This window comes from Glycine max, chromosome 1 (assembly GCF_000004515.6).
Source record: "Glycine max cultivar Williams 82 chromosome 1, Glycine_max_v4.0, whole genome shotgun sequence".
Classification (NCBI taxonomy): Eukaryota; Viridiplantae; Streptophyta; class Magnoliopsida; order Fabales; family Fabaceae; genus Glycine; species Glycine max.
Window position 1 is genome coordinate 50,715,985 of NC_016088.4, and position 21,955 is coordinate 50,737,939.

Sequence of the window (21,955 nt, forward strand, 5' to 3'; positions counted from 1 at the left end):
CAAAGTTACAGTGTTGTTCTTGGAAACCATTTGCAAGCTTCATGGATTTCCATGCAATTTAGTGTCACACCACAACCCTATTTTCATCAGTACCTTCTGGTGAGAATTGTTCTGCCTGAGTGGCACTAAGCTTCGCATGAGTATGGCTTACCACCCCCAGACTGACGATCAGACCAAGGTTCTTAACAGAGTCCTCAAACAGTATTTGCGCTCATTCACACATGACCAACCTCATCATTGGTACAAATTCTTATCCTTGGCAGAATGGTCTTATAACACCTCTGTATATGTCAACACGAACTTTTCTCCATTTGAAGTTACATATGGCAAACCATCATCTTCCCTTCCACCATACCTTCAAGGTTCTTCAACAATGGAAGTCGTTGACACAATACTCACTTCACGAGCCGCCATTCATTCCGTCCTTCAACGAAGTTTACAGAAATATCAGGCTTCAATGAAAACCCAGGCTGATGTTCACCGACGGGATTTAGAATTTGCTATAGGCGATTGGGTTTATGTTAAACTCCGTCCATACAGGCAGACATTAGTTCAGCCCACTTACTCAAAATTATCCAAGTGCTATTATGGGTTGTTCCTAGTACAAGCCCGCATAGGCTTTATTGTATACCATTTGCAATTACCCCTACATTCCAAAATACACTATTTTTCATGTTTCTCTCCTGAAACTTCACCATGGGCCCATTCCCATAGACACTTCCCCACTTCCTCCTTCCAATACTGACAATCACCCCATTGTCCAACCATCACAGCTCCTGGCTTGGAAGATGGACCACACCACCACTCCACCCACCCAACAGGTCTTGGTGCAATGAGACAGTCTAGTGTTAGTTGTTATTCACGACTTAGTTTTGTATTGAATATGTGCACAGAATTAGCGCTTTACCTCCAATTTATGGTTCTTTGGTAGGAATTGTACATATTTTCATGTTTAATGTGATTTTATAGAGTAGATACTCTCATTTTGTGAATTAATGTTGAAACCACTTCAGTTTCAGGCCAAAAGAAGAGAAGGCTCAAGTAGCTAATGACTCGCTAAGTGCAGCAGATCCGCTTAGCGAGTGTCATCCGCTAAGCGAGGCATACAACTTGCTTAGCGGGTTGGGAAACCCTAAAAGAGGATTAGTCAGAGATGTGCTCGCCCAGCGCGCCACCAACTCGCCCAACAAGGTCGTTGTCCCTTCTTGCGCTTAGCGTGCCCAACTCGCTAAGCCAAAATTCACTTGCTCTCGCTTAGCAAGCCAGTCTCGCTAAGCAAGCCTTTGGAATCTGAAAGGTCCAAGAGCCTTTAAAATACTGAAGTTGGTGGAGTTTAGAGAGTCAAAAAACAGAGCACAAGGGGAAGCTGAAGCAACAAAAATAAAGCAACTAAGAGAGCTTGGGTTAGAGGAGTGAAGTTAGGGTTTTAGAGGTTGGAGGAGACATCCTCAACCACTCTTTGCCATTTTCTTTCACTAAACTTTGTTCCTTCTTTGTATTGAGAGCATATATCTTGTAATGGAAGGCTAAGTCTCTTGGTTGGGAAGTTCTGTTGAACCGTTGATGTAAAACTCTTTTACTATCTATTTAATGTTGTTTTTATGTGTTCATTGCTTCTATCTATGCTTATTTTTACATGTTTGTGGCTTGATCACCCATTTGTATGTATAGTTAGGATTTTTAGCATTGGGAAATGCTTTAAAGCCTTAGAACTTGGTAGAGCAAGCTAGAAATGTGTATGTCTAGGAATGGAGTACAGTGATCTAGTCCATATTATGTTGTAGACTTAATGCGACTCTTTTAGGTTGAGTTTGTTGAGGGATCAAGGACGAAGTTTAAAGAGAGTTACGCTCATTCACTAGAGGGATCTTGGTTTGGGTAATTTCTCAGCATAAGAACACTAGGATAACATTAAATAGAGAAAAATACATAACAACATCAAGAAAAATTCAGTAGAATGACCTGACGCTTTTTACTTGACTGTTTTTACTTCTCAAATTTTAGATATTTAGTTTGTATTTAAATAGACCTTAGTACAAAAACCCAACTTGATATTTATTTTGCTTTTAGTTCATATAAATGTTTGCATACTGGATGTACAATTATGAGTGAAACAAATTCTCTGTGGATACGATACTCGGTCTTATTGTTTTAATTACTACTTGGACAAATTGGTACACTTGTCAATCAGTCGAAGCAAACATCTAGCACTATAAGATACTTCTTGGGAACCTTGGAACACGATTAAAAGTGCTTATCACCTTGAGGACAAGGTTGATTTTCCAGAAAGGGGTATTGATAGCAACAATAGCATACAAGAAGACTTAGCCACTACCAGACCAATCTGAAACCGCAACAGACCTACATACCTGAAGAATTATGCTTGAAGGGGTCCTAGCCTTAGTGCTCAATTTTGTTAGGAGACAACTTTAGTGCTCATCCAATTTGTTATAACATAATTGATAATATAATAAATATCTAATATTGTAAACAGACATTGTAAATAGAAATGCAATGAATGAAAATATTAGAGAACAATTCAGAATTACTTAGCTTATTTTCAATAGTTTCTTCTTTATTTCCTTATTCTTCGAATTAGGTAGTCTTTTGCTACCAAACACATTCTATCTGTATTGCATATAGTGTTTAAGGAGTTATGAAAATCAATATTGATGAGGTTGTTAGAGTAAGACAATGTGTTGGTGTCAAAATTATTTGGCGAGATCATGGTAACCGTTATGGCCGCGGCTAGAAAAGTTTTTCTAGGAATTTTTGAAAGAAAGTTACCTGAAATATTAGCTATTCGAGGGGCTATTCAGCTGGCAAAAGAAGGCATACAAATTAAAGATAAAATAAAAATAAAAATGAATACATAGAATAACTTAGTTTAATACTATAATAGAAAACTTATATATTGTAAGAAGAGGTTTTCTTACCACAAGGGCATGCGGTCAACTAGTAACACAAATGGCAGCAGAAGAAGCCACATGTGAGTTCCTTCGAAGCGCTACAATGGCGAGCGCAAAACTTGCAATTGCCAATCACTTTATACATACTCTTCTCAACGGTTCCCCCTTCTCTCTATCTCTATTTTGGTCTTGGTTTTTCTGCTCTTAATCTTCTCCCTTTGGCACAACACCATTTGTTTCTTTCTGTGCACGCCACCAGCTAACACATATCACCACCCTTTTTCATTTGCTCGCAAAACAACCTCTTCTTCTGATCTGTGTTGTGTTTCTCACGGTTTCCTTGAGTGGAGTAGGTTTTATTTATTTTCTTTCTCGGATCAAGTGCGAACCACGTTTGGAATAGTTTTTTCTTCTTGTGTGATCATCTGGGGTGTGGTTTAAAAATGGCGTATGTGGCGGTTGTTTGAACAGTTTTATAGAAGCTTCTGGCATAAGGGACAAATAAATCTTTAGGTTTTTTGTTTGGTCGTGGTTGTGGTTGTGGTTTGATTGATGTTATGGGACAAGGACAGGTTTCACGTGTGAGGCAGCTATAATGAGTGGTGTTGGTGGTGGGTGCCCCTGCCCCAGGGGCAATAGTGAGTGTTCCATGGAAGATCTGAATGGTGATACGGTGGGGAATTTGAATCAGAATGCTGCAAAACCTCCAAGGGACCATTCGGTTATGCGCCATTGCAGCAGCTCTTCTTGGTCTGCTGAACCGGTTAGTATATATCATGAAATTGAAATCCTATGTTTTTGTCGACGTGGATTGGATATCTAGATTCAATAATAGCTTTGCAGCTTTTGATGGATGTGAAAAAAAATTGGTACAAATCTAGGATTTAGGAAAGCTTGGAACATATTGTTTCCTCTTTTATTGTTTCGATATCATCCTAGCACTGTTATTAATTGTTGTATTACAAAAGAGGCTTGTAGCGTGTTTGGTTCCACGTCCTAGATGTGGTTTTTCGTGTATATTGAGAATCTAATAAGGTATAGCTTCCACATCCTAAACATTATTCTTTATTTCTCAACGAGTTTGCAAACATGCACTTGGATCTTATCGAATCTGCAGCTAATTGCAAAATGGTCAGTAAACTTTCTGATGATTTTTATTGATGATTTACAAAAGCTCCAGCCTTAGGATAATTTTCCTTGAAAGTTGGTAAAATGGCATTTTAGTATTAATCTTTTGAGTAACTCCATGCGTTTGTTGGTTTGTGTCCTTTTTTTGACCAGTTTGTTTCAATTAGAGTGTCTATGTCTATGAATGCATAGAAAGAGAAATGCCGTTTGAGTTCCATGGAAAGAAAATGGATGTTTATTTGTTCAAGTTGGGGTAACCCATGTATTTTGATATAGTCTTAACTAGTAATTATGACCTTTCTTCTTTTGTCTAGGAATCAAATATTAATATTGTTGGACTTAAATCAAGCACAGAAGAAAAACCAGACTTTTTAGTTGTATTGCGATCTGGATGTTGTTCTGACAAAGGACCAAAGCAATACATGGAGGATGAGTTCATATGTGCTGATATTCTTAGTGAATGTGTCGATCTAAGGGAAGACCTCCCTTCTCCTGCAGCATTTTATGGGGTATGCTTATTCGTTTTGAGTTTGATCGATCCCATTATTTACCTAATGAAATGGGCCAAATCTCTTCATAAGTGGTGTAATCTCCAAGACATGAATGAATTTCCCATCACTGATTAACCATATAGGCCTAAAAGATTTACAAAGATATATAAACGATATAAATTACTGAGTTGAAAACATGTATTAAACTATTTATTAATATTCCAATCTGGTTGCCATTTAAATACCTTATAGATTAGATACTCATGGAGATTGATATACAGGTATTTGATGGCCATGGTGGTGTTGATGCAGCATCATTTACCAGAAAGAACATTCTCAAGTTTATTGTTGAAGATGCTCATTTCCCGTGTGGAATTAAGAAAGCAGTTAAGTGTGCATTTGTGAAGGTTGATCTTGCGTTTAGAGATGCTAGTGCTCTTGATAGTTCTTCAGGCACCACCGCTCTAATAGCCCTTATGTTGGGAAGGTAAGGACTGAGAACCATATAGTTATCAATTCAGATCTAAGCACGTATTTTCATGTATGCTAGCACATTAATAATTGTACTACTACTACTACTACTACTCTATTTTGCAGTTCCATGCTTATTGCCAATGCAGGAGATTCACGTGCTGTATTGGGCAAACGGGGCAGAGCCATTGAACTTTCCAAAGACCATAAACCAAATTGCACATCTGAAAGACTAAGAATTGAGAAACTGGGTGGTGTCATCTATGATGGATACCTCAATGGCCAACTATCGGTGGCGCGTGCTCTTGGAGATTGGCACATCAAAGGTTCTAAAGGTTCCAAGAGTCCCTTAAGTTCTGAACCTGAACTGGAGGAGATTGTGCTGACAGAAGAAGATGAGTTTTTGATAATCGGTTGTGATGGATTGTGGGATGTGATGAGTAGCCAATGTGCTGTTACAATGGTGAGGACGGAGCTCATGCAGCACAATGATCCCACCACATGTGCAAAAGTACTTGTTTCTGAGGCCCTCCAACGCAACACGTGTGACAACCTGACAGTTGTGGTGGTGTGTTTCTCCAAAGATCCACCTCCTAAAATTGAAATTCCTAGATCATATAGGAGGAGGAGTATTTCTGCTGAGGGCCTTGATCTTCTCAAGGGAGTTTTGAATGGTAGATGAATAAAACTCGTTACTGATTTGTACAGATTATTGAGTAGGGTGTTCTTGAACATTGTTGCTTGTTTAAATGTCAATAATAATGTTACACAACTTTGTAACAAATCGAATTTTGGAGTACCAATCAGATTCAGAGCCTTCTTTACTTACTATATGATTATTACAAGAACTTTCACCAGGCAAGGTTCAAGTATACTTCTGGTCTTGTTATCTACAACAAGCTTCTTGAAGACCAATTTTTTGAGAATCCTTCAGCGCCAGTCTTCCCATTTTCAATGGCTGGAAGTGATACAAATACACAACACAATAACAAACTTTCATTGTCCACTGAAAAGAGCTATGAAGGAAATGTTTATTTTTTCTTTTCCCCTTGGTTTATCTTTTACAACACTTTCAAGTCATTGTAAATTTGTTAGAAACATTCTCGTTGTTTTTTAATTGTTGTTGTTGACCTGTCTTTGCCTTTACACATTTCGCAAATTAAAGGAAAAACAAAGAATCACTTACAAAGTTAAGATATAACATCCACTCGGCTGAACAACAACTCAGTTGAAATAAATCTCTTAAAAAGACAAATCAAGATAATCAGGAAGGATTGATTGAGTTAAATAATATTCAAGAAAACCATAAACATTCAAAAGTAAATCTCAAATTTGACCGGTAAAAAGTTACAGTTGATTATTTAAGAATTACAAATGCTATATCTATTAATCTATGAGCTCGGAGGATTGATAATGATAAGATGTCAAATGATTTAAAATTCAAGTTTATGTATGAATATTTATTGGTGAAAGAATGAAATTGGATAAAAATAGTAAATCATGGCTCAAATTTTTAAGTTATTCCTGGATTCAATTTTACACTATCATTCAATAATAAATTATAAGATTATAAGATTTTTATAATGATTAGTATTCATATGTTTTGTTATTTTCATCTTTAAAAAAATTATATCAATAATAATTTCTTATTTCTTATTAACGGTATAAATCTACTTTCCACTTTTCTTACATAATTTTTTTCTCAAGGTCAGAGGTATTCTGTTTAGAGTTTTAGACCATCTTGTTTAAGCATATAAAGATTAGTGTATGACAAAAAAAAATTATCTAAGTATTCAATACAACTAAAAATCTTATATTAAAATTCGAAATTACTTATTAAACTAAAGAAAAGAAAGAAAAAAAACTTGCGTGTGTGAAGTGTCAACTGAGTGAGGCGATTTTGTGGCTGGGAAAAGTAGAGTAGCTGCTACTGATTGATGAGATGCGTAAACTTTGGAAAGCATTCGCATATCCTACATCCTCCCCAACCCATTTTCTAAGGCGTTTTCAATTTCAGACGCATTCATCTTCATCCTCTGCACCAAGCCAGGAGCATGTTTCGCAGCTGATACTGGACCAGAAATCTGCTTCCGAGGCACTGGAATACTTCAGATGGGCCTCCACCGTCCCCAACTTCGTCCATTCTCAATCCACATACCGCGCCTTGATCCACAAGCTCTGCACTTTCCGCCGTTTCGACACCGTCAAGCAACTGCTCGACGAAATGCCCCACTCACTCGGCGCGCCACCCGGGGATGACATCTTCATCACCATCATCCGCGGCCTCGGCCGTGCCCGGATGACTAGAACTGTCATCAAAGTGCTTGACTTGGTGTACAAGTTTCATGGCAGCCCCTCCCTCAAGATTTTCAACTCAATTTTGGATGTCCTTGTGAAGGAGGACATTGACATGGCTAGGGAGTTTTACAGAAAGAGCATGATGGCAAGTGGGGTTGAGGGGGATGATTACACTTTTGGGATTTTGATGAAAGGGTTGTGCCTCACTAATAGGATAGGTGAAGGTTTTAAGCTCTTGCAGCTTATTAAGTCTAGAGGGGTTGCCCCAAACACTGTGGTATACAACACTTTGCTTCATGCACTTTGTAGGAATGGGAAGGTTGGGAGGGCCAGGAATTTGATGAATGAGATGGAGGACCCTAATGACGTTACCTTTAATATTTTGATATCTGGGTATTGTAAGGAAGGAAATTCAGTTCAGGCTCTTGTCCTGCTGGAGAAGAGTTTTAGCATGGGGTTTGTGCCTGATGTTGTTAGTGTTACTAAGGTGCTGGAGATTCTGTGCAATGCTGGCCGCACCATGGAGGCGGCCGAGGTTTTAGAGAGAGTTGAGAGCATGGGAGGTTTGCTAGATGTTGTGGCTTACAACACCCTGATAAAGGGGTTTTGTGGAGCAGGGAAGGTGAAGGTTGGGCTTCATTTTTTGAAGCAGATGGAGAACAAAGGCTGTCTACCTAATGTGGATACCTACAATGTACTGATATCTGGTTTCAGTGAGTCTGGGATGTTGGATTTGGCTCTTGATCTTTTTAATGATATGAAAACAGACGGGATCAAATGGAACTTTGTTACATTTGACACATTAATCAGAGGTTTGTGTTCAGAAGAAAGAATTGAAGATGGTTTTTCTATTTTGGAGTTAATGGAAGAAAGCAAAGAAGGCTCTAGAGGGCACATAAGTCCTTATAATAGCATAATATATGGCCTGTTAAAGAAAAATGGATTTGATGAGTCAGCTGAGTTTCTAACAAAGATGGGGAACTTGTTCCCCAGGGCTGTTGACAGAAGCCTGATGATTTTAGAGCACTGCAAGAAGGGTGCTATTGAGGATGCAAAGAGGGTATATGATCAGATGATTGATGAAGGTGGAATTCCAAGTATTCTAGTTTATAACTGCTTAGTGCATGGATTTTCCAAACAAGGTAACGTCCGGGAGGCCGTTGAGCTGATGAATGAAATGATTGCTAATAACTGTTTCCCCATTCCATCTACATTCAATGCTGTCATAACTGGTTTTTGCAGACAAGGAAAAGTTGAGAGTGCCTTGAAGTTGGTGGAAGACATAACTGCAAGAGGTTGTGTACCGAACACAGAAACTTACAGTCCCTTGATTGATGTCCTATGTAGGAATGGGGACCTTCAGAAAGCCATGCAGGTCTTTATGCAAATGGTAGACAAGGGCATCCTTCCTGACCTTTTTATTTGGAATTCACTGCTACTTAGTCTGAGTCAAGAAAGACATTTCAGTAAGAATATGCTCAACATAGATTACATAGTCTAGTACTCGGGTGGATTGTGCAAACTCTGCCCCACTTAGTGCGTGTTTGGATTTCCGGTCCAAACCAACCTCCGTTTCCGAGAAACACCAATTGTCATGTTTTTGCAGTGAATGCGTGTTGGACTTCATGTCATCACATGTCCATCGGCAAAGCAAGCACACCTTTTAGTAATAGGTATTCATGGCCTCGGGCATTGTTTGTTTGGAGGAAAATGGAGATTGGTGTAGACTTCCATCAATTGTTTTTAAATCTAACACCAAGTAACTTTTTAGTATTACTTTCTCTCTTAATTAATTTGTAAGGTGATAGTATTTTTTAACTAATTTTTAAATATTGAATATTTTTTTATATATTTCAATAAAGTTCAGGGGCTAATTTAAATAGTTTTTTTAATAGTTGCAGGACTATTTAGTATAATTTTTAATACTTTTAAAACCACTTGACTAATATTCTTTATTGATAAGTCTCTCAACTTTTTAATATTATAATTTTTATCCCTTAAAATATTTTTGACAACTTTTAGTCTTTTATTAATTTTTGATTCCTCTAAAACTTTTTGTTCATTTTTAGTTCCTCATTTATTTTTATTACTAAAAAATAATCTCAAATATAAAATAAATTGGGGGTTAAAATTGGTAAAACAATGACCAATTTTCAACAGAAAAATAAATAAGAAACTAAAAATAGGCAAAATAAATTTAGAACTAAAAATGCTGACAGAAAATTAACAAATAACTAAAAGTTGTATAAAAAAATTTAAGAGATTAAAAATTAGAATCCAAAAAAGTTGAGGAAGTAAAAATTTAATTCAACATTTTTTTTTTTCATTTTAAGAGATAAAATAATAACTCAGTAATGAAATTGGTGGTTTGCTCCTAGTTGATTCCTACAAACCTCATCTCAATGGTTATGGGTCTCTATACCTTACTGAATTATCTTAAACCGTTTCTAATTGTGAAGTGTAGACAAAATTTCTCTTGGTTCTCGATATACTGATGAAAACCATAATTTACGTAGAGATCTTAGCACAATAACTGTCTCTTCTCTTCGGTGTCTGTATACTTTTGTCGCTTGCAAAATACATCACGTTTTCTTATTGTTAAACAACCAGAAATAATCAACTGGGACTCACCAAATTTATGAATGGGTACACCGACACTTGACCTATTGGTTGGAGAAGGCCAGGTAATTGTAGTTAGCTTGTCACTGTCACACACACACACAGATAAATATTTGGATGTTTGCTTGGTTCTTCATCTATAAGATAAACATCAAATGAATTATATTCACTCCCTATCTCACTGGACATGATTTTTTGTACAAAACTTCAAACGTCTGTTGAAAGATTATCAAAAGGAGAAATAACCTGGTGGTGTTTTTTATGAATAAACAATATTATCAAAGTGTAAAATTATTTCCCTTATAAATATATCTATTAGAATATGTTACTGTTTATGGTAAGATATTAATATATTAATTTTATATAGCTAGCAACTGCCTAGTTCTGTAAAAAAAAAAAAAAAGTGCCTAGTTTACACGGATATATTTTTAAATTTATATGAATTTATGAATAAAAATAAATAGAAAAGAATAATAAATATTTTTGTTATATTAGATAGAAATTAATTAAAGATATAAGACTTTTAAAATTGATGAGGAATTATAAAAAAAATATTAAATTTAAAACATCATATTTATTAATATGATATGTCAAATTTTAAATTTTAAAATAAGGAATTACTAAGATTATAATAATTTCAAGATTTATTTTTATCTGAAATAAAAAATATATCTTTTATTTGAGTTTATCTAATATTAATAAACTCAAATGATTATTTGAGTTTTATTTTGTTAATTAATTTAATTAAATTATTTTTTTTTATCAATTTTACAGTTTAAAACAGAATCATCCTAGGAAAAATATGATAAAATGTGTTACAAATAAAACAATGACTTAAATTTCGTATAAAGTAAGAGCTTTTTCATTTTTTTTTAATTGTAATTCTTTGTCTCCTTCTCTTTATTTGTTGGAGCTTGCGATTTTTGTGGAATGGCAACATATTTTAGGCCGCAAGTGACACAGCTGTCAAAATCTCCGCCCACCCTGATTTTAGGTTTATCATTATTATAACTTTATCTTTAAAAAATTATTCGTTTTAATAATAAATTTAAAAATTATGTCAAATTTGTTTGATTAATTATAATATATATAAATGGTATATATTAAAAATACACACTTCTTCAGCTTCAAGCTCATGGGCCTCCTCATGCTCTTCGCCATCGCCTTCCACACCCGCCGCAAACGAGAATCTCTCTCCTCCTCGCTGCCAAGAGTATCGTGATGGTCGAGGATGTTTTTGTTTTTGTTAAGAACAAGCCCGATTTGAAAATATTCGGGGGTTTATCGGTGTTCTTCTACGGCATAGGTGTGGCTGTGTATGCTTTCGAGGGAATTGGAATGGTTTTGCCTTTGGAAACTGAGGCGAAGGACAAGAAGAATTTCGGTAGGGTTTTGGGTTTGGGGATGGGTTCGGTTTGTTTGGGGGTTTAGGGTACTTAGCGTTTGGGGAAGAAACTAAGGATATTATTACCACCAATTTGGGGCCTGGGGTGATTAGTGTATTGGTTCAGTTGGGGCTTTGTGTTAATCTCTTCTTCACTTTTCCGATTATGATGAACCCGGTGAATGAGGTGAAGTAGAGACGGTTCTGCGGATCGAGGTACTGCTTGTGGCTGAGGTGGGTGATGGTGTTGGCCATAAGCTTGGTGGCGCTTTTGGTGCCCAATTTTGCGGTTTTTTTGTCCTTGGTGGGGAGCAGTGTGTATGTTGTTCTGAGTTTTGTGCTGCCTGCGATGTTTCATTGTATGGTTTTTAGGGAGGAGTTGGGGTGGAGGTGTGTTCTTTGGGATGGGGCAATTGCGGTTTTTGGGTTTGTGATTGCTGTCACTGGGACTTTCACTTCTGTGATGGAGAGATTTTTTGGCCTACCCCTACATCATGATTCAGCACAAAACAACTTGTTTGGGGATAACCATTTTGGATGCTGAAAGATACTACTCTTTTGTATCTTTTATTCTGAACGTACTTTTGAATAGAGTGTAATGGTAAAAATCCAAACATGTTACAATGGGAGAAACTGAGGTTTTTTTATGCGGCAACCGTGCTTTACATGTTTTAAGTGTAAGCTTGGTTTGTCCTTGATTGATCAATCTATCTATTCTTTGTTGTTGTATGCTGTTCATTTTTTATGTAAAAATTGTAGCATATGGACCTATAATAAAGTTTGAGAATTGTTCCATGGGTTAGCTGTTTGAGATTTTCTGCTTCATTACTTTTGCTTCTATGGATCAAAGAGAGACTCTCAGAACTTTTAATTAGTTTTCATGCTTTGTTTCTGATTCATGTTTGGCCTAAATTTAGGGTGGTAGGCAGTTGTCCCTTTCTCTCGTGCAATTCAATGACCCTATGCAAGCATGGGTCTAGAAATGGCGACCATGTCTGATTGTCTGTTACTAGCAAAACCCGAATTTGAGATTGAAAATCATTGTGTTTGAATTAGATATTGCATAATTAATTTTGTATTAGCTTGATTTCACAGCATTAAGATGATTTTACTGGCTGGAGAAACTGCTATCAACTATGTTTGTTACATTTTTACAGTACAGAACTTATGGCTCTAACTTCTAAATCAAGTCGTTATTGTTTTATTTTTTAAACATGATGTCAGCAGTTGGAGAAAAAGAAAATTGGCCCAATATGTAACGCGAGCAAAAAATGAAACACAACAACTCATGAACCATTTGATAGTTGATAAAAAAAATTAAAGAAACTTTTCCAAATCTTGGGTTTAAAAACTTCAACGATTAATTCATCAATAAAAATATAACATGTATAGTAACTGTTTATATACTTATGTTATATCTTTAGACTAGAAAAGTCTTATGTCTGTTTCCATTCATCCACCTATTTTGAATTTCATTTCACAAGTCATGCAATTTTATTTGTAAAAGTGAGTTTTGAATCGATATTTTGAGGAGTAGGATTTCATTTTTTTTTTCTTAATGTATTATTAACTAAATTACTGTACAACATAAATACAAGTTATGCTCTGATAATTTATAAAATATTATCTTTCTCTCCCCCTCATCATATTATGTATGCTTTCATGCCTTTTTCCAACTTCGGCGTCCATTCTATTTCCAAAATTACAAATCACTTTCTACATGATTTTATTTCTAATTATACCAATCTATGTAATTAGAACAGGATGCCTATTCCAATTTACTCCACTACTTTTTACGGTCTTATACTCTTATTAATTGTTAGCTTTAAACGGTATATGAAATCTTAAAAGGGAAAAGGAATGATTGATGAAATTTAAGAGCTTACCATATACATTAATAATCTCAGTAACAAATAGAACAACGATTAAAATGGATAAGTTAATGAAACACTTTTAAAACAAATTATTGTCCTCAATTTTATTTTATTTTTCTTTTTGAGGTAGATCCTCCTCAATGATGTACTTGATATGTGAGATATAATTTATAAATTACAGAGTAATTGTAGCTTATTGGTTACATATTAGTTGTAGCTAGACATTAAATGAATAGTTTGAAAGATGTTTTTATTCATCAAGTGAGTAGTTAGAAAGAGACTGACCTTGAATGATCAACCAGGCATTCAATTATGAAAAGAATAATACGCACGAGATACACTTCCTAATTACCATTAAAAAACACAAGTGATTAAATACGTGAAATTTTAGTTCAACATTATTGATGGCACATTAGACTAATAAGTCAAATAAAGTCAACAAAAATTCAAACCCAATAAATAAACCAAGAATTCCTAGTTTTAACTCATCAAATTATCGATAATTATCTAGCTCTAGCTCATTACTACCTGCGAACCCTAAAAAAAAAAACAAACAAAAAAGCCACACATAAAAAAAAAAAAAAAAAGAGAGGTGCATGATGTTAGAAATTACAGGAACTCACAAACCTGTTGAAAAGGATGATTACTCCACCTCACTTGGAAACAGATGCAATTTATTGAATCCCGAAAACGGTCAATGTCACAGGTAAACCAACCTCGGAAAACGAAGGGTATAAGCGTAAATAAAAGAGGGTGGGCAATGAAAATTAGACAGAATGCGAAAAATAGAAGACCCACATTTCACAGCTAACACATGATGATCACATGAAGAAAGAAAGAAAGAAAACACTGAGAAAAAAGTGGAGGAATTGCATCTTGCAAAGGCCACACATACTGCAAATACAATAGCAACAACAACACTCCATCCTCTTAAACAAACAAACAAAAAAAAGACTTCGCGTCCAAGCAATTTCCCAGTGACATAAAAAACCCAAAACAATTATCATCAAAAGGGGCAAACTTTGAAACCAAAATCAGATTTTTTTTATTTATTTTTTATTTTTTTGGTGAATCTGAATAGATCAGAGGGTGATGTCGTGTTCGTCGTCATCGGGGTCGGAGGAAGGTGATGAGGGATTCGACTCTTACCGGAAAGGAGGGTACCACGCCGTCAGAGTCGCCGATCAGTTCGCCGCCGGCAGGTACATAGCGCAGAGAAAGTTGGGTTGGGGTCAGTTTTCCACCGTGTGGCTCGCTTACGATACTAAAACTGAGGTATGTTTCATAATTCATACCCATCTTCCTTTTCTTTTTCTTTTTCTTTTGTCGTTTTTTTAATTGTTTTCTTCAAAAGATGTCGTTTTGAGACTACCCGTTTTTGTTTTGGGTTCTGGGTCTGAAGATTTCGTTGTGTGTGTTTTGTTGGTTGAAATTTGCTTATGTTGTGGAGGTTCCGAGATCTTCGGTTTTTTGTTTACTTCCTCCTGACATATTTATGATGTCGTTTTCTGTTTGAGATTATTTGGCTTCTTGATGTGGATTGCCACTACGGCTCTATGAATCTACGATTCCTTATTTTGCTCAGCATGTGTCACAAAATGAAATCTATGCATGTTGGAGTAGCGGAAAATGGCGAATGGTCCTCACAAAACGTGACCACCTGGTTTCACATGGATGATGATTTGTCTGTATGTAGAGGTGCAATAAATGTGCCCCTGCTGCGCCTGTTTGGTGCTTTTGTGTATTAAGCACCTTGGTAACCGTGACATTCAATTGTTTTCTGTGTTTAATAGATATGTATTTAACTTAGTTGAACGTGTATATGGAATGGTAATAACTAATTATCGTTATGAAGTTAGATTTTGATTCGGTGAGTGTTAAAACTGACGAGACTTTTATGATAACTGCCATCTTTATAGATCCAAGGCTTGTCCTACCGTAAGTCACTTAACTTGTAGGATCTTGCTAGAGCATGAATTTAGAAAGCAAAAAAGGGGGCAAACCAAAAGAAAGAAGAAAATAAGATTAAGTTGTACAGCATATAAACAAGGACACTCTCCACTGATGCAAGTGGGGTGGTTCCTCGGTGAAACAATAGTCTTCTGGGCACTGTCTCTAAGAACCATGTCCGAGTTCATCCTTTGTTCATGTATTTATGTTTAATTCAAAAACCTTCTATGAAGGTGAAACATGTATGTATTTTTTTGTATCTTATCTGATTTTAAGATTGTGGTTTTCAGTCATATGTTGCTCTCAAGATCCAGAAAAGTGCAGCTCAGTTTGCTCAGGCTGCCCTTCATGAGATTGAACTTCTTTCATCCATTGCTGACCACAATCCAACAAATTCAAAATTTGTTATTCAATTGATTGACCACTTTAAACACACAGGTCCAAATGGGCAGCATCTTTGCATGGTCCTTGAGTTTCTTGGCGATAGCTTGCTTCGCTTGATCAGATACAACCGCTATAAAGGTCTTCCATTGAATAAAGTTAGAGAGATTTGCAAATGTGTTTTGACTGGTTTGGATTACTTACATACTGATCGTGGTATGATCCACACTGACCTAAAACCTGAAAACATTCTTCTATGTTCAACCATTGATCCTGCCAAAGACCCTTTAAGGTCTGGACTTTCCCCAATTCTTGAGCGGCCTGAGGGAAACACAAATGGTGGAGTTACAAGTCTTATTGAGAAAAGGTTGAGAAGGAGAGCAAGGACAGCAGTTGCTAAGATATCTGGAAGAAGAGCATCAATGGGAGGAATAGGAGATGCTGCAAAGACTGGTAGAAATATTGATGGGATTGATGTGAGATGCAAGATAGTAGATTTTGGAAATGCTTGCTGGGCTGATAAGCAGTTTGCAGAAGAAATACAGACAAGGCAGTACAGAGCACCTGAAGTTATACTGAAAGCTGGCTATTCCTTCTCCGTTGACATGTGGTCTTTAGCTTGCATTGCTTTTGAACTTGCCACTGGAGATATGTTGTTTACACCCAAGGGCGGACAAGGTTTTAGTGAGGATGAGGTATGATAATTTCACTAATAAACTATAATGGTTTAATTGCATTCTTTATCTTATGCATGTAGAATTTATGATAAATGTTCTAGCACAAACTGTGTAGCTTAGATTTCTTTGCCATTATTGAAAGATAAAAATATTTATACTTAATTCGATAATTTGATTAATGAGTTTTGGTAGGAGGTTTGGGTGTGGAATAGGTGCTATAACTAATTCTTGATTATTAGCTTTGGCAACATGCAACTTATGCTGGCGCATTTGGTTGGAGCATAACTCTTTAAGGAAGTATTTTTGGCTTCAACTTGGCGCAAAGCATGTGATCTGTTTAATGCAGCATGATTATCTGAAACGATATGAAAAAAATGGTTGAATCATGTTATCTTTTGTAATTATTACTTATAAATACTCTTATATTGCTTTTATTGTGGGATATATGAAAGATAACAAAATACATAAGAACAAAATTCATTGAATCACCTTGTTAAACCAGTACATCAGATGTCAGGTTGACAATTTTCTACACCACTTAAGCATTTTTTGCATTTTTCATGAAAAACTAGTTTTAATAGTAATTGTATAGTAATGTCTCTAGTGCGAGGATTATTTTATAATTTTCTTTTGGTTCGAGATCATATGTCATACCTTTATTGTGAATGATCTTATGTAACAATTTATCTAAAAGTACTTATTGTTTCTATCTACTTATGATCCTTTTACATGCTTCAGCCCTGTTGTCAGTGTAACTAAAAAATATGTTTTCTGGTTCTGAACCATTTCTGAAAACGAGTTTTTATAATCAAAGGATGAAATTCAAAGTTTCACGCGAATAATCTGTGATTAACAACTCTTGAAATAGCTGAAGAAAGCTATCAAATTGTGGTTTCCACCATTAAAGCTTTTTATTCTTGGGTGGTCTTGATGAAAAGAAAAGGAGTCTAAATTAGGTGTTTGCATCATGAGTTTCATGCTATTAACATAAAATTTTAACTGCAATTGCTGGAGTCAGAACTATGCTTTGATTTATTCAGGAAAAAAAAATCTCTATGATCATTAATGTTATAGGTCACTTGTGATTGCTTAAACTTGTTGAACACAAGTCTCTATCCTTCAGATTGTTTTATACTAGAATAACAAACTCTGCATTCTGTTGATTCCAGGATCACCTTGCCCTAATGATGGAACTCCTTGGAAAGATGCCCCGGAAGGTGAGAGTACACTCCCACTGTATGTTTATATTATTTCTTGAAGAGCTATTTCTATTCTAGCGATATCTAATTCTTGTCAGTTGCAGATTGCTACTGGTGGAGCTCAATCCAAGGATTTCTTTGACAGGCATGGGGATCTAAAAAGGATTCGAAGGCTAAAATTTTGTCCACTTGACAAATTGCTGACTGATAAATATAAATTTTCAGTGAATGATGCTCAAGAGTTTTCAGAATTTCTTTTACCACTCTTTGATTTTGCACCAGAGAAGCGACCGACCGCACGACAGTGCCTGCAACACCCATGGCTGAACTACATGGAATCTCCTCCAAATGAAATGAGAAATGAATCTGCTGTGGAAAAGGTAGATGTTGGGATGAGCAACCTTAAAATCAGGGTGGAAAAGTGAAGGGGTAAATTGTGTTTTGACAGTCAAAATCTAAGGCACATCTTTAAGCCCCTCCTTCCACATGAACCACTATTGATTGTGATTTATTTTTTTTGTTGAACTTTAATAAGATTTTTTCTATTGGATTATTAACTACAAAGATGTAAATCAGTAAAGAATTTTGTTCCTCCAGAGATATCTGACAGCAGAATCTGCGTGTATATTGTTCACATGTTGTAACTTGTAAGTCATGGCATGACATTCATTCTTGTGTTTTCCTTTTTCCCCATTGAGGTCAAGACTCATAGTATAAAACACAGGATAGGAGAATTTGTTGATTCTAATGTGAGGACTTTCTATCCTTTTAATTTTATAGTTTTGGCATCTTGTCAACAATCATGTTATTATCTGTGTCAGTGTTAAGCAAGACTCAACACTTTTGAAGAGGGTTTACCTAGGGTGTGTTTGGATAAAAGTTATATTCAACATAATTGTCTTTCATCTCAATGAGTCTAGCTATGTATGCATATACGTTGATTTCACGTTAAACGGAAAAAACATGTTTTTCAAAGCCAAAAGGACAATGCAAGTATAGTGAAGCTTTTGAATGAACGCCCGGTGCGTTTAGTTGAACATTTTTGCAAACAAGCACTCAATTTGCTTCAGTTTGGTGCATTAGAATGTATTTTTTTTCTCTTTATGTTTTGACAAGCTTCTAACTGCAATCAAAACACACACTATAGCAGAGTTTTGATGTCAAACACTCAAACTTAACACTAGACGATGGTGCATTCTTCAAGCTTTGAAGTATTTTTTCACTCTTTCTTTTTTTGTCAGTTTAAGCTTTAAAGTTTAAATGGAGCTGGATTGAAATGATGCTAGGCACAGCTTCCAGCCTAAGAGCAATGATGGAATGGGCCCAAGAAGGTCCAACGGCCATTTTCCAATTTCTTCTCATTCTAGCTATTTTGAGAGAGATTGTGTTTGTAAAGATGAATTAAAAAAGAATGAAACTGAAAGTGTGAAGGATGAAAAGAGATAAAAAAGATTATGAAAAAGAACTTTTGAATTGTTTTGTATAAATGAAAGTAAGTTAAAAAGATATAAAATGTTTGAATTAAAATGGCTAGGTGGCTAATAAAATAAAATTATATTATGTTAATAGCCGCTTTATTATAGTATTATACTATTATGAATTTTGTTCATTATATTTTTGTACAAAAATATAAAATACTTCCATTAAGCATAAATTAATAAATTATTTAAGTATTATAGGTTTAAAATAATTAAGTTGCACAATGACTTAATGTGTTTGGATGGGATTTTGGATTTCCCAATAAATTTAGTCAATCATTAAAAAAATGTTTGAGAAATAAATATTTTAATTCATGAAAAACTCGCGAATAAAAATTTTAGTTCCTATAACAATATTATTTATTTTTAATTCTTATATTAAAATGATGTAATTTTAGTCCATCATTATGCATGTTTTTAGTCTCCATTAAATGATTAATATACTATACTGTAGTATTAGTGTAAAATCACAATATCTAAATAAAATATTTTAATTTCTATTTAACAATAGCTATATGTAAATTGTCCTAACGTTTGAAAATTGTGTATCCTTAATGATTTTTATTTTATTTTTAATAAATTATAATCGCATTTCCTTTGTTTTTCTCAAATTGCATCCGATATTTTCCCCTTTTTTTACACATTACTTTTATCCTCCTTCTTTTAACGTCGTTAACTAACGTTAATTAAAAAATATATGAATAGATGAAATTGTCCTAACATCTTTGTTAAATACTCAGTGATAAATTAACAATTGATCCTGTAAATAAACTTTTCTTAAGGCAATAACAATTTTTCCTTTAATATTTGACTTTTAGTTCATTGTTGTTAACACTTGAAGAAAATGTAACTCTTGATTGAGACATTATATCTAACACATAGCCATTAAAAATAAATATTTTTAAGAAAGGATTTAAAAACACAAATGCAAGAGCAAAACACTAAAATTTGAAGCAAATGACCATATTCAATCAATAGACATTGTTGGAAACACGTCCAACAAAAACGCAACAATCAAACAACCTACACACACCAAAAAAATTAAACTAAAAAAGAAGAAAAAGAAGGAAGGTTGTTAACACATGCGTACCAACAAGATAAGTTCACGTCCAATTAGAGAAAAAAGAAAAAGAAAGAAGAGTGCTAAAATATTTTCAGGTTGATAATGATGTAATGTCAAAGATATTTTAGATATAAATTTTCATTAAAAGTCATGTGACCAACATGTGTCGACTTTCTATTAAATTATTAAACGGTGTTTAAGATGGAAGGGATTTGGGTGTAATATGAGCTAAACAATTAATTAATTTTTTATAGGTGCAAAAAAACACATGAGGAGTGAGTGTGAGAAAGAAGACTAGAGTATTTTAAATATAAATTTTCGTTAAAAGAGCTAAACAATTAAGAAATTTTTCGTAGGATGTAAAAGTTGAGCAATTTAGAAAAAATATAGTGGATCCAAGTGTAATTTATTCTTTATTTTTATTTTTAATGTTTACACTTCTCAGCTTGGTACTTACCATGGACCTCATTATAGATAATAAGAACATGTTTAACCATATCGAAAACTCAGCTTCAAGTTTTTAACAACTATCATGAAAACTCAATTCATAATTCATAACCTTCGAATACTAATAACTTATAGTAGTAAAACAATAGAGGTTTAAAATGTTGTTTTAACAATATCATTCAAACAGTAAAAATAATACTACTTCATAATCATAAGCCTCATCATGATTTATAAAGGAAAATGTTAATTTGTCAAGTTTTTTATAACATAAAAAGTACGTATATATTGATTGTTGGAGGATAATTCCGATATCACTGTCTTATTTTCTCGTATGGTTGTACGTGCTTATCCAAAACCAAAGTCCAAAGATTGCGTGACTCGAAGGAAGAAGTAAGAAACGCACCTCCTCTTTCCACGTCAGTAAATTTCAGCAATGGTTAGACACTTGTTTTATTTACCCAAGTCACTGCAACCAAGTTGTTATTACTCATTGCCATTTACTTTTGACGTGAATCTAGCTAGTTCTTAATTTACTTGTGCCTGCAAGAAAGTGGCAAACAGTTTCTAATTTCTAGTCTTGATGTGTTTAGGACTTTCCCATGTTCATAATTAGTTTGATGGAAAGTATAAACAAAAGTTATTCTCTTCTATGTGTAGGTAATAATTTATGGTCAATAAATAAGGGACACTTGTTTATATTTTATATTACAAATATTCTATTTAATTATTATTTTGAAATAAATCAAACAGATGGAATATATATATATATATATATATATATATATATATATATATATATATATATATATATATATATTAAATTAAAATATTAAAAAATAATTTCAACTTTATCATACATTATTATTTTTTATTTAATATTTTTACCTTATATATTTAATATTATTTTTTATAGAATATATTTAATATTATTATTAAATGTTTCTTTTGATATTTTTATAACAATGTAAATAAATATGCTATCATTAATTCTTTGCATTTAATAATATTATTAAATACTTGCTAGTATGCTTATTAATATACATGGATTTAATGCTCTGCAAAGAAGTGTCAAGCCACATCTTTATTGCCTCAGCATTTTATAATAAATGAATGCATTTATCTATTCATTCATGTGACAAAAACGCCATGAAGCTATATCTGAATTTTTCAAATACTTTTCATAAAATGAGTTTAAAATACATGAAACTATGAAATGAAATAATATTCTCTCATGTACCAATGAAAAGTAATTTTCTGTCGATCTCAGTCTCAAATACTAAAATCAAAGTTTCACATCCGTAATTGTCCGCCCCAAACTCAAAATACGAGTCCAATGCATTCTTAATTTGAATATAAGTCGGAAATATTGATCCTCCAAAGTTTTTTATTTTTTTATTTTCTTACAGCAACATCGATCCTCCAAAGTTAAAACTTGTAGCTATTGCCAATAAATATAACCTGGCAGCCAAGCCAAACTTTGTATATGAACCCCATTTTACATTTAATTATTGTTCATTTACGTGCTCACTTTTATTTTTTAAAAGACATCTCAGTAGGTTGAGAGGAAAGAATATTTATAAATAATA

General features: G+C 34.3%; 3 protein-coding genes and 1 pseudogene across 3 annotated transcripts; all 4 read left to right on the forward strand.

The window, feature by feature from the left end:
- The first annotated feature begins 2,931 nt into the window (after positions 1–2,931).
- LOC100786416 (probable protein phosphatase 2C 47) lies at positions 2,932–6,183 on the forward strand. Its single transcript, XM_006573456.4, has 4 exons — positions 2,932–3,672; positions 4,352–4,546; positions 4,810–5,015; positions 5,126–6,183. The coding sequence occupies exons 1-4, from the start codon at positions 3,505–3,507 to the stop codon at positions 5,679–5,681; spliced, it is 1,125 nt and encodes a 374-aa protein (XP_006573519.1). The 5' UTR covers positions 2,932–3,504; the 3' UTR covers positions 5,682–6,183.
- Positions 6,184–6,723: 540 nt separating this feature from the next.
- LOC100786950 (pentatricopeptide repeat-containing protein At2g17525, mitochondrial) lies at positions 6,724–9,070 on the forward strand. Its single transcript, XM_003516471.5, has one exon. The coding sequence runs from the start codon at positions 6,942–6,944 to the stop codon at positions 8,796–8,798; it is 1,857 nt and encodes a 618-aa protein (XP_003516519.1). The 5' UTR covers positions 6,724–6,941; the 3' UTR covers positions 8,799–9,070.
- Positions 9,071–11,032: 1,962 nt separating this feature from the next.
- Positions 11,033–12,095, forward strand: LOC100787490 (amino acid transporter AVT3A-like; annotated as a pseudogene).
- A 1,750-nt stretch (positions 12,096–13,845) lies between these two features.
- LOC100793851 (SRSF protein kinase 1) lies at positions 13,846–18,050 on the forward strand. The gene is made up of 4 exons (XM_003517083.5): positions 13,846–14,449; positions 15,415–16,200; positions 17,352–17,399; positions 17,486–18,050. Exons 1-4 carry the CDS (start codon positions 14,267–14,269, stop codon positions 17,804–17,806), a joined length of 1,338 nt encoding a protein of 445 aa, XP_003517131.1. The 5' UTR covers positions 13,846–14,266; the 3' UTR covers positions 17,807–18,050.
- Positions 18,051–21,955: the final 3,905 nt, after the last annotated feature.